A 13,119-nucleotide genomic window follows, 5' to 3' on the forward strand; every position below is an offset into this window, starting at 1 on the left:
AGACTGACACACGGACGGACAGATTCAGGAACTCACGGACGGTCGGGGACATGTATCCTAACATGTATAATCTATGTAGTAAATTTGAATGAAAACTGACAAAGCATGTCCAAAATACGACATTTTCAAAAAACAAGATGGCTGCCAGTCGGCCATCTTTGATCCAATTGTGAAATAAATCATCATGGACATGTATCCTAACATGTATAATCTATGTACCAAGTTTGAATGAAAACTGACAAAGCATGTCCAAAATACAACATTTTCAAAAAACAAGATGGCTGCCAGTCGGCCATTTTGAATCGAATCGCTAAACCACTGCATGTGCAGATGTCCCACATAAAGTACTAGGCACATGCAAAGAATGAACGGAATCGGTCCAAGGGACTCTGAGATATGACTCCGAACGGACGCACGGGGACCGAATTATAAGTCCCCGTTTTCGGACTTCGTCCGAACGGGGACTAATAACAAATGTTGGTTACTTGTTTATTCAAGCTGAGTGTGCAATTGACACAACTTAAGGTAGCGGGACTATTATTTGCTCACTTGTTTTCATCTTCTAATTGTGACCAAATGACTACAAATAGACCCAGGAAAGTATATATTTTTAGAATCGCCAGACTTCAAGCTTTGCAAAGGTGTATTTTGCATGCCCGTATCTGCAATCTACGACGCGTTACTCAATCAAAGGTGAAAAATTACTTTTTCTGTGAAAAAAATAATTACGCATTTATGCTGGCGATAAGAAGTAGTTTTTTCACTTTTCCTAGTTGTTCAATAGTCTGGTAAATTGAATGTGTCTGGTCAGTTTTATGCAAGCAACGCGTTTTAAAAAATAGTGTGCTGAATTTCAATTACTGTTTTAGTCGCATTGCCCCCCAACTCATACCACAACTCGTTGGTAAATAGTCGATGAAATAGTTTGTCTGGACACATTCAAGTTCCTCTCACTGTCACCTTAAAGCTGTGAAAATTTGGTGTTAATCTGACGACAATAAGTATACGTTATTTTTTGTTAAAGACCTTGTATTTTGAAAAACATAAACTCCTAGAAAACGTCCATGAAGTAACAGCAAAGATTTTCAAGCTTGTTTATCGGCACAATCAATTTGTTTTCCCATCAAGGTCTGCTTTAACATGTGTAGGGACATCCAAATGTGTAAGGCTATTGGAAACCAAAAAAATAAAGAAATGGGATAGCTATAATTGGATAAATTCGGCATATGAAAACACCAAAATCAATGATTTTTTTCAGTGGCTGTGTGACCTTGTGTCTGACACATTCATATGGAAATGACTAATCTGTGAAACAAACAGGGGCGGAGACAAATCACTCAAATGTTTGGAAACACTCATTGTGTGTCAGATAGCTACTGATAACACATCCTAACATTGCTTTGTCTTGAGTTTATCTTTGAAGCTTATAGGCACACAGATTTAACCTGTGTTATTGATTTTGGAAAACACTACTGAGGCTGCCTTGCTTCCCTTCAGAAAATCTACATTTTAACCAACTTACATGACATTCTATGTTAAGTCGACTTTATCAGATGAAAGTTTATAGTGCATTTCATCAATTAATAAATAAATGTGAAAATCGTAATTTTCAACACAAATAATAGTCTCGCTACCTTAAGCTGGCTCCATTGGTTTATAAACAATGAGACATTAAACCTTACTTGAAACTCAACATCTTAGTGTTTGTTCATTCTTTTCCTTGAATATTATGGTTGTATGATGCTCAACATTATAATTGTGGTTGAGTTGTTTTAAAAAAAATTAACATGTATGCTTACACTGATGACATGTGTTTATAAACAGTTCATAAAAGGTCATATCTTTCTTGGCAAAACATTCAATGGCTTGTATGTAAGCAGTGATTACAAAACAGATGTATAACAAAGAAAATTATAATGCACCATACTCTACTGTTAGATACATTCCATAAGATGCACCATCTACTGTAAGACGCATTCCATCAGATGCACCATACTCTGCTGTAAGACACATTCCACCAGATGCACCATACTCTACTGTAAGACACATTTCATCAGATTGTATACATTTAACCAATGTGCAAGTTCTGCTCTACAAAAGTGGATTTACAAATTATGTGTGATTTACAATAACAGTTTACAAAGAGCTATGCGAGACTTTAGTATCCATAATATTCATATTAATGAAACAATCTGCATAAAGACTAGTGCAAGTATGGCTTCCAAGAATAATCATACTGCAAGAACAACAGGATAAAAAATTAAGCTCGAACAATGATTCTAAGTAACATGACCAGGCGGGTTATAACAATAATAAATTAATGACCAGAACAGTATCATCGTCCGAATCGCGCCAAGGAGCTGGTGCTATGTATCATAAGTGTGAAGATCGGGGAGTTCGTCACAGATTAAAACAATTGCGGCGTGTAAGCTTTATGCTGATTCGCCCATTACGCTGATTCACCAGTGTAAAGAAAAGAAGGGTTATATTCGTTGATATGTTTCTAAAATTTCTTATTCCAAAGTTTGAACATTTTTTGTGAATAAATGGCCGAATAAATGGTCCTTGGCTGGCGAAGATGGTACAGTATGGGAATCGCACTCCACTGCAGGTTCTTGGGTATTGATGAAGCTCCTGAGTGATAGAGCAGTTGGTTGATTAACGCTGGGTGGGGGTTCAAAAGTCAACATTGTCAGTGTTTACGTAAAACACCACATGAGTCACTACTAGTAATTAATGTATTTTGAGAATGGTGAACATCTGTTTCTAACTTTGTTAACACACATAGCTGACTTTAAAAATCCCTCATTAACACATGTAACATCGGATTGAAAAGCAAATTAATGTAACAACCATATTCGGTTTTTGATTAGTGTGTATAGCAATTTTTAATTATGTCAAAAGTTGAAATAAATCCACAAAAATGTCATTCGAAAAACCGTAACCAAACATTGGTAGATTAAATTCAGCATGACTAACATACAAATATCTTAATTGTCATACTGGTATTTATCTTTTTCTCTAAATGGTTCAAATATATTATACTGAAAAATGCAATCGTTTTTAGTTGCGTGTAATATTTATCTCTAGATTCAATAAATTACTTGTCTCTTACTGTATTCAATACATCTACATCAGTCCTGTAATGACGCCCTCTATGTTGGTCTATATGTTAATGAGTACAGGCATGTGTCGTCAGTCCGTGGTCTACAATTTATCTGGAAAGGCAGTTCCATGGGGGTAGTTCATCCACAGTGAGGATTTATTTCTTTAATTGAAGTGTTTCTTTAAGCTTGCAACTCTTAATGCTGCGGGGATATAATCGGGAATTATGTATACATAATGGCTATTCCTATGATTTTCGTCCGTGGCTCAAACTACGAAGTAGGATACCAAATAGTGAGTATTGGCATGTTTACTGCGTTTACGTAATAGTAACCATGGAAGTCAGTGTATGTCATGATGCAGTAGGTATCAACACGCGTCAATTTGTACCTCCACTCCACCCCAATTTAACTCAATATAACTAAGAGCTCATAGGTCTTATCAGTGACCTATAGCACAGTTCATGTTTATTTTGTTTGGTGTCAACTTACGACCCATAACCTTGCAAAACAAACAACGCTCTCGACACGCACTCTAGTTCAAATGCCGGATGTGACGACATTGCCGTTTTATTATAAAACAGACCTTCAAAATATCATAAAACATAAATAAAATAAAACTATGACAATTAATAAATAAACAAAAGAATTTCTAAACTTTGAAGTGCAAAACTGACACTTGGACTGTAATGTAGTTCAACTATGATATTGGCCTGAATAATCCTACAATATATATTATGTTAAATCCCGAATCAATACCGATTACAACATTGTGATCACAAAGAATGTAATTTTTGCAATCAATTTGTTTAAAAGTGTCTTTTGTTTTCGACTCTCAAAAATTATAGATTTAAGTCAGCATTATTCTCTGTCTTATTCTCTGGATCTACACTTAGCTAGTCTGACACTTGACACTCGCTATGTTTTCCAATGATGACTGTATAAGCATGATATAGTTTTTGAGAAAGAAAAAAAAAACATTTGAAACAATATTTTAGATTGTTATCTCGTTTTCTAACGTGGATGTTCAATAATTTAACAGACACCGTAATTACGTTTAAACAGTTGATGCAAATCAACGCAGTATACTAGTATTCGTGAGTTATAGCCAATACATTGTTAATCTCCACGTTTGATATTTAACATGAACGTTCTTTACTATGGATTGTTACACTAAAAGAAAGTTGAAAAACGCAAGGATAAAGCATTCCCTTGAAGGTGTGTGCATATAATTGCACGCCTGGCACTCAATTAGTCTCCGTTCGGACGTTTAACAACCACGACATATGGAGTACATTTTACGGTATAATCATTAAAATAAAACGAACATCGCTATTGGCAATCAGAACAATCCATTCAACTGGGAGAGTAAATACAAGTCAAAATATATCTTTTTATATCCCTGTACTCATGCGTTTGCCTCATTATTTATACAATTACTAACGTCTGCAAATATTTTCAGTTGTTATTTTTCTTTCTTTTTTTTAATTTAGGGGAATACATTCAAATCCAGCATACAAAAGACTATTGACATGGATGCAGTCGATAATTATAAGATACCAAATGTAGAAGAAATCTACAAGGCTTATTTAAATACTGTGAATTCCATTTACCCTCATTATGTTGATGAAGTACGAGGTATATCTGATGGTGCTCAAGTCTCTTTCAAACATGTACGTTACCATGTTATACATAGTGATTGTGTAAACATATAACAAGTAGCTTGCATATATCTTATATTTTGGAACGGGTTATGGTAAATGATCCACTAACGTAATATCTAATTGTTGGGTATCTTCGCCAAATAAGGTCTTAGGTCTGGACTATGTGTGGAAGTATTGTAGTAAGCAATTAATACTCAATAGTTCTGTTCTATTCTATTTATATTCGTAGTACTAACACGTTTTACTGGTTACTGTACTGACTAATCAATTTGGGTGTACCTTAGCCCGTGCTAACCACAGTTTCCTCCCGCGCGTGTATGTGATTGGGTCTAGCCGGTATGAACATATCTGAGATTAACTTAACTCTTATCCCGTATTTGGTGTAGCCTGAACACGGTTAGTATAAGGAAATGTAGATGAAAGAATATATATGTAGCTTCGTTTGAACATCGTAATTGCCACACAGATATGTAAACTGGTTAATATAGCACAGGTACGCGGTGCGAAGATTACGCATGAGCGATCGTTACTTTTCTCTGAAGTTATAATGTGTATTTTCTTTTTTGAAGAATAGCTCATGATATTATTTCGTAAACAATGCTTAATTTATGGATAGGTAGCTTCCACTGTCTTATGTATGTATAAGTAACATCGCAGGACACAAGGGTGTCCCATAGTCGCATAGTATGATCTATTCATATACTGGCTGCACCATATGTTGACTCTCGTGAGTGTCCACTCAAAAGCCAGGACCACTCATGATTTACGACTTCACTGCTTACAAAAAAACTCAACCTTCCCAACAGCAAAACTTTCAGGCCAGCTGCTTTGAAATTTGCAGTGGGAAATGATGGCCAGTAACACCACGGCTTGACTCTTATTACTGTTGGAGAATCACCCGCTGTGTCGCTGTTGCTGCTTGGCTACTTGTGATAGAGCTACTAGAACAATGATGCCGAACTAACTTCTTTTTGGCAATTTAAATAATTTTGAAACTGCATGTCGCTGTTTAAGGCTAGAGAAATAATAGTGCAGGGCCGTGGTTGAAGCATAAGTCCATTCGAATTGTCATATATAGGTCAAATAAATAAGAGCACAATAAAGAATGGTTTCTAATGATTCAAAATATAGATAGTAATAATAATAACAATGAGAGCGCGATGTATATACACAAATCGAAATTTTAGAGCCATGGACGCGTTTATCGCATATTGAGAACGAGTTTGTGGCGAGCCAGCGTTCACATCTGAACACTCTAATTTTATTCCTAGTTTTCAAGAGCCATGTAATCTGGTCAATAGGTTTTTGGCGGATACCGGTTTCATTGGGTTCCTATGAACACCATAAAATATTATACAATTTGTTTGTTTGAATTGTCTCTTTTGCTTTGTGTTTTATTGCATGTACAAACATGGAACAAGTAACAAACATTTAAAAAAAAAATATTCATGTTTGGGGCTACATGACAGGGTAGTGGGGTCTTATCAAATGGCATTTTACTGCACTATCCTGGTGTCAACATGTCGTACTATTTCTTTCTCGATACGACGATTCGTTCTGGTAACATGTACGTGAACAACAGGAGTTGTGTGGCAGTTGTGTATACTTTTCCCACGAAGACCCAGATTTGGGGTCGGGGTTGCAAATGACCAGTGCAATATATGCACAACGAGGTAAGGCAAATCGAACGAGTCATCGATTGCCAAAACGGAAGCCATGAAAAGGACACATGCAACTACACTGACCGCCAATCACGATTGTATTTCAACAAATTTTCTCGTTTTCATGTTGCGCCTATCAATAAATAATCCTTATATTGACTATTTCAGTTATTCCTGGGACTAATCGGTCCCGAATTAACGGCTCTTACTGGAAGACATCCATTTGAAGTTAACTCAAATGCGGAAGGTTGTACAGACCTGGTGTTAATCACAGAAACGCAGGTGATAATGTATATATAGATGATTCAGCAACAACGTAATGCTTACATGGAAAATAAAATGTTTCCATTAATCCTATGTACCAATCAAACATAGTTATGTGGTTTGATTAACTTATTGAGAGTGTCTTCGTTATAATTTTAATAAAATTTGTTTACGGGTTCACAGAAAATCCTTTCTCATTCAGAAGATACGACCGGGGTAATGTGTAGTGGTTATATTATTCAAGCTGTAATTTCACCGTCAAGAACCAATTCCAAAGAAGAAAAGTTCACTGCATACGTCGATCCCGGCATGTTACCTGGAAACACATTTGGATTTAATACACATGGCTTGATATTTACGGGCAATATGTTATTTCAGAAAGATATAACATGTATTAAATCAATACGTGAGTTAAAATATCCTACATAACCATTCCTTTAATGTATAATCATGGACGAATTAAATATTTTATATAACTGGCCGAATATGGGCGTTCGTGCCCAAGCGCATGTGACCATTCAATCTTGAACAAGTGTGTTTTTGCGTGACAACACGGTCAGTGTAACGGTCAATACCGATTGTTTTAAATGACGTCACTATACACAACGCCACGTAAATATTTATAAAGACGTTCGATTCGGACAAGCGTATAAGTTGCCAAACACTAAAATAGCGAAAGAAGTATTTATATATTGCATTGAAATATTATCTTAAGGGCTTTGTTCATGCAATAAATGCGTCGGGATTCACAATAGATCGTCGAAAATCACAAAAAAGTATCGCAGTCAGCAGGAACTATTCTCCATATCCATGATGATCATTTTCTTAACCATGTATTAACATGTATAACATATCGTATTGGGTCATTAAAACATACTAATTTTCATATTGAGACGTCACATCCTTTAACTTGGGTTGACGGATCTGTTGATGTATTGGGTATTCATATTCCTGAAGATTTATCGCAGCTAGTCACACTAAATTTTAATACTCGTCTTGAGAAAGCGAGGAAAATACTGCAGCCATGGAGAGGTAGGGGTCTTACGTTGTATGGTAAGATTATTATAATTAAAGCATTAGTGAATTCTCAATTTGTACATCTGTTCATGTCACTTCCCTCGCCCAATGAGAATTTTTTTAAAAGTATGAAACCTTGGTGTTTCAGTTTTTGTGGGGAGGTAAACGTGACTGGGTTAGAAGAAACACAGTTTACAACACGTATGATAAGGGCGGTCTGAATTTAACAAATTTGAAGGGTTTTAACGATTCTCTTAAAGCTGCTTGGATACCAAGGCTTATTCATGTGAAAAGTTTTTTCTGTAGTAGATTTTACAACTATCTTTTAGATAGCTTTGGTGGTTCTTTGTTATATTTATCACACCTTAATGAGAAAGACCATACAATATTGGACCCTTTATATTCCAATTTCTTAAAACAAATTCTTACAGCATGGCTGCGTTATAATTGTATTGAATCAGAACCTACGATTGAAAGTCTTTGTCAGGAAATCATTTGGAATAATTCTAATATCCGCATAAATAACATACCAATAGTTTGGAGAAGTTTTATTGAGCATGGTATTGTTTTTATTAATGACCTTCTTGATGAAAATTGTAATTTTCTAGCATTTGAACAGTTTATTTTACAATATGGGAATGTATGTACCCGATACAAATTTTTTCAGTTAAAATCTGCCATTCCTTCAAAATGGAAAAATCTCATAGCTGGTTGTGCTGGAAAAAAATTACGTGTATGTAAACCAAACATGCGTAATTGTAAATGGCTAAGTGGTGATAAAATTCATAAAGAGTTGTATGCTGTGCTGCTGAAACCTTTTTTAAGCGAAAAAATTCCAAGACATATCCAGCACTACTGGCATGATATCCTGGATGTTATAATACCATGGGGAGCTGTATGTACACTCCCGTATAAAATCACAACCAATACAAAGCTTAGAAATTTCCAGTACAAGCTTACTATGAAATTTTTGCCTTCTAATCAACTTCTGTATGCATGGAATCTTAAAGATTCTCCACTATGCTCTTTTTGTGAAGAGGTTAGTGAAGATTACTATCACTTATTTTGGGATTGTAGATTTATATATATTTTTTGGAATTCAGTTAGAAAATGGTTATCCTCGTTCACAGAACTCATTTTAACATTAAATGCTCTAAAATGTATTCTGGGAGATATTGATGAGCATGCTAATCCAATGCTTAACTATGTCCTACTTATAGGTCGTTATTATATATTTAAGTGCAAGTTACAAAACATTATGCCAAACATTGTAGGTTTCAAATCCTGTGTAAAACAAACCATTGATCTGGAAAGTATCATTGCGAAAGCTCAGAACAGAAGAACAAAGTTTCTAAAGAAGTGGGGGCCTTTTATTGAATATTATGATCTGTAAATGTTTTTCTGTTTTCTTTTATTGTTGTTTTGTCTGTAATTTGTAATTTTTGCATATTGAATAAAAAAACAAAAACAAAAAAAAAACATTTCGTCATCAAACCTTTAACTCTGACCACCCTTTTAAATAATCAGTGCAATTTCTTCTTGGCTTTCTCTCTATCTCCCTTCTTCTACCTTTCCTTGAATCAGCACCTATGTTAATCTTTCGGCTCTGATCTGGTGTCCAAAAAACCCGAACTGTATTCAGCAGATTTTCTGGTTCAGTTCTCCCACTTGTCTTTACTATCTTCTTCCAAACATATTTATTTGACTTTTTTGTTTCATGTAGAATCTTTAATGTGAATTACTTTCACTATTTTTTTATCTTTTCCTTTTTCTTTGTTGCAGCTCGTAAATTTATTACCAGGGCGCTGCTATCAGCTACAAATATAGACGATGCTGTTCATATCATGGAACAGCTTCCAGGAGTAGCGTCTGGCTTTAATATAAATGTTGGATGCATTGGCAAAGGTGACGATAGTGCTAGATTATATAGTATTGAGATTGCACATTGCCCAACTGGATCAAAAGTTGATGTTCAAGAGTATACAGGATTTGATTACCATGTTAACATGTGAGTCAGACTTTTAGGTATGATCAGGCATATGCTTTGCACGTAATAAAACAAACTAATATTTTACATGATTTTACACTCTATTGACCTCGTTACATCAACATATTTTGAAGTTCCATTGTTGACTATACCGTTGAGATATTTGTATGCTGATACTCCCATGCATTGCTAAAGATAGTGCATTATGACACCTTATTGTCACCATCAGTATGCAATATGCACGCCATTTTGTTTTACAAATTGAATTCAAAATGTCCGACTGGTAGACTTGGTAATAAATAAAGCTGTTCTTGAACCATATCATACGTATACCATGACTGAATTCAATCGAAGACCGTGTATTAAACATACATTCGTTTCAAGTTCAAATTTAAAATGATTGACTCGATTGTATCTATATCACAAGATGAATCATTCATTATAGGTACAAAAGGATAGACACACTCCACTATGTCGATGATAGTTCCATTCACCGTATGAGGCGAATCGATGAAATGCCAACACCCAGCAATATAACGGATATCTTGAATATAATGTCAGACGAAAAGGATGTACTATATCCTATATTTCGTAATGGAAATCCTCCAGACTCGTATGTTACTGCTAGTATAGGTATATTATCCACTATATCGTTATAAAGTATATATTTGCATTTCAATTTAGTATCCTTCTAGGCATGCACACACAGTTGTTCCTGCAATTGGCATTGAATAATTATATGCTCTTTATTTATTGTTGAAATTGATATGCTATTTTAAAATACTTTTTCTATTACCTTCTGTAGGCGTATTTGACCTAATCAAGAAAGAGTTGTATGTATTCAAAGAGAAACCTGACAAATATAACTACGTGCCTATATGTATTATAAGTCTTCAACCAAACATGAATGTTGTTACCTAAATCTCTATGTTCCTAAACGTCACTAGCATGTATATTGAAATGATAATTCTTTTTAGATGTTGTTTAAATAGCGGCACTACCGCATATGAAATTTGTATTGTTACTGTGATTTGTTGTTATTAAATAATGATACTGTTGATATGAAACTTGCGTTTGTAATTTTTCTTGATGTAAGTGAAGCTGTGTATGACTTTGTGGTACATAACAGATATATAGATATGTATTGTATGCTTAATATGCTTTTAGAACCCTAGAACGTGTATTGGGCAATTCGTGGATGCAGTACACGTGTGACTTTGGTGACAGGTGGACCCTGTACGTACTGTCCGCACAATGACCAACTTATGAATATACATGATCATAAACTTCATAAGGCCCAAAAAATTATGCCCGACACCATGTTTCACATGGTGAGTTCGGAGTTTGAACCCATCTGCTCTCGTCGTTTCAAATTCAGAGCTACTAAAAGTGCTCTTAAGGGTTACATACCGTAATTAATTGAATGCAGGAAAGAAAGAAAGACAGACATGTCCACCTTTGAAACTAAAATAAAAAATGTAAATATCCGCTTAAATAATGCCTGTTTTGTGAACCTGCGCATTTGATATTTTTTTGCGAGATGGGATGTAATATTTATACCTTGATAAATTTAATGTATATTATTACTAAGTATGCAATCAAAACAAAAATCATCAAGTGGTGTTAAACACAGATGTAACCTGAGTTACTACCTATCAAGTGATCAATGTTCGTAACTGCTGATGACACCACCCCCATTATGACTGAAATTTGTACACAGATTCTAAAATATAAAAACAGAATAATCGATAAAATCTGCAGTCACTTAGTATACTATACTTTTATCTCAGGAGGTAAAGCCAAGGGTAACACATGGACATCTTTTGTCAACGAGCTACAAGAGATTACTGTGATGATAACTTGAATATTGACAATATATGCAAATTATAAACATACACATGACTATATTGAAAGCATTGTATCATTTGGTGATGTAAAGACTGACCACCACGAAGGCCTCACACAATGTTGTGTTTTTGTACCAATACTTTTTGCATTATACATTAATGAATTTAAAAATATGTTGAATGAGGTACATGTACTTATTAATAGTTTGTTCTTTGCTGATGATGTAGTAATTATTGCACCAAACTAGCAACAGTTAAAATCAATGTTGCATATAACCAACAAATTTTGTAAACTATGGAAAATAACAGAATTGACAAACAAAATGAATGGCAAATAGGTTATTGTAAGATTGCGGAATCATTTGAATACAAATACTTGATGGATTACCCGCAGCCTGTCTGACCATCGAAAATTTGACTAATTATTTACAGTAATTTGAGAAGCAACATTATGGATTAGAACAATCGATTTCTAAATCGACGAGCTGTGTGAATGCATTGTCAATGCACTGAATGAACTAAGCAGGTGGTGTGTGATAGGATGCAGCATGTCATTAACGTACTCGTAAGCGTACGATCCCGGTCACGATAACTAATATATTATCAACGACTGCATAATAGATGATATAATTGTATTATAATAACTTTAATGATACAAAAAAGAAGAAACATTACATATTCAGTTCAGATATGATAAATACATATAGATGAAACTATTTCAGAAAATACAACTTTTGTTAATATAAACTGCAAGATTTCTTTTTGCCCATAATATTTAAGAACTTTGCCTCATTATTTAACAACTAAACCATGGATCTGAGGTTTGTATTGACTTAAATATCATTATTCTTGTTTCGTTATATTGTGTACGGTCAATAAGAAAGTGAAATTCATCCTCAAGTAAAATTTGTACCCACATTACAGTAATACCAACAGATGAAACAAAAACATGAAATAATCTACCTAAACAATTGGGCTGACTTCAAATGCATGAAGGGTAATAGATGACACTAAAACCAGCAACTAAAAAAACAGTAAACTTGACACAATTGTGGAGCGGATCTAGATAGTATGACCAGGGAGCTCTCTGGTATCACCATTCGTTACTATATGCATTACATGTTCAAATTTGTCGGCTTTTTGTTGCAAAATTGGGTGGCGTTGGTCGAATTTGAGGCTTAAACTATTGTTGTGCAGGTGTTATGTTAATAGTTATCAAACGTATACGCCATATTAATCACATATAGTTCTATGTCACCATGTGTAATATCACGTACAAAATTATCGGTTTTTTGGTGCAAAATTGAGTGGTGTTGGTCATATTTACCGAATGTTTGTACCATCGGTGTACCATATATATAACAAATCAATGTTTAAAATAATTGTGCATTTGACTTCTCCGCTGTATTTTGTTGGTTTTGAGGTATATGATCCGTACAAAGAAATGTAGACCGTACGTCTGGTAAATATGGAAAAATCTGAAAAATTCCATCAGCTGTGATCTGAACAAGATTGCTTATCAGATATGAAATGCATTCAAGACCCTCTTCAATCAGTATCTTCGATACGCTGTCG

General features: G+C 34.7%; 1 protein-coding gene across 1 annotated transcript; it reads left to right on the forward strand.

Annotated features, from left to right (window-relative positions):
* Window positions 1-3,313: 3,313 nt before the first annotated feature.
* LOC100377735 (beta-alanyl-dopamine/carcinine hydrolase-like) lies at window positions 3,314-10,764 on the forward strand. Its single transcript, XM_085504698.1, has 8 exons — window positions 3,314-3,399; window positions 4,598-4,777; window positions 6,598-6,711; window positions 6,877-7,103; window positions 8,748-8,749; window positions 9,493-9,718; window positions 10,143-10,330; window positions 10,503-10,764. Exons 1-8 carry the CDS (start codon window positions 3,343-3,345, stop codon window positions 10,616-10,618), a joined length of 1,110 nt encoding a protein of 369 aa, XP_085360824.1. The 5' UTR covers window positions 3,314-3,342; the 3' UTR covers window positions 10,619-10,764.
* The last annotated feature ends 2,355 nt before the right edge of the window (window positions 10,765-13,119 follow it).

Source organism: Saccoglossus kowalevskii, chromosome 2 (assembly GCF_978046115.1).
Source record: "Saccoglossus kowalevskii chromosome 2, keSacKowa6.1, whole genome shotgun sequence".
Classification (NCBI taxonomy): Eukaryota; Metazoa; Hemichordata; class Enteropneusta; family Harrimaniidae; genus Saccoglossus; species Saccoglossus kowalevskii.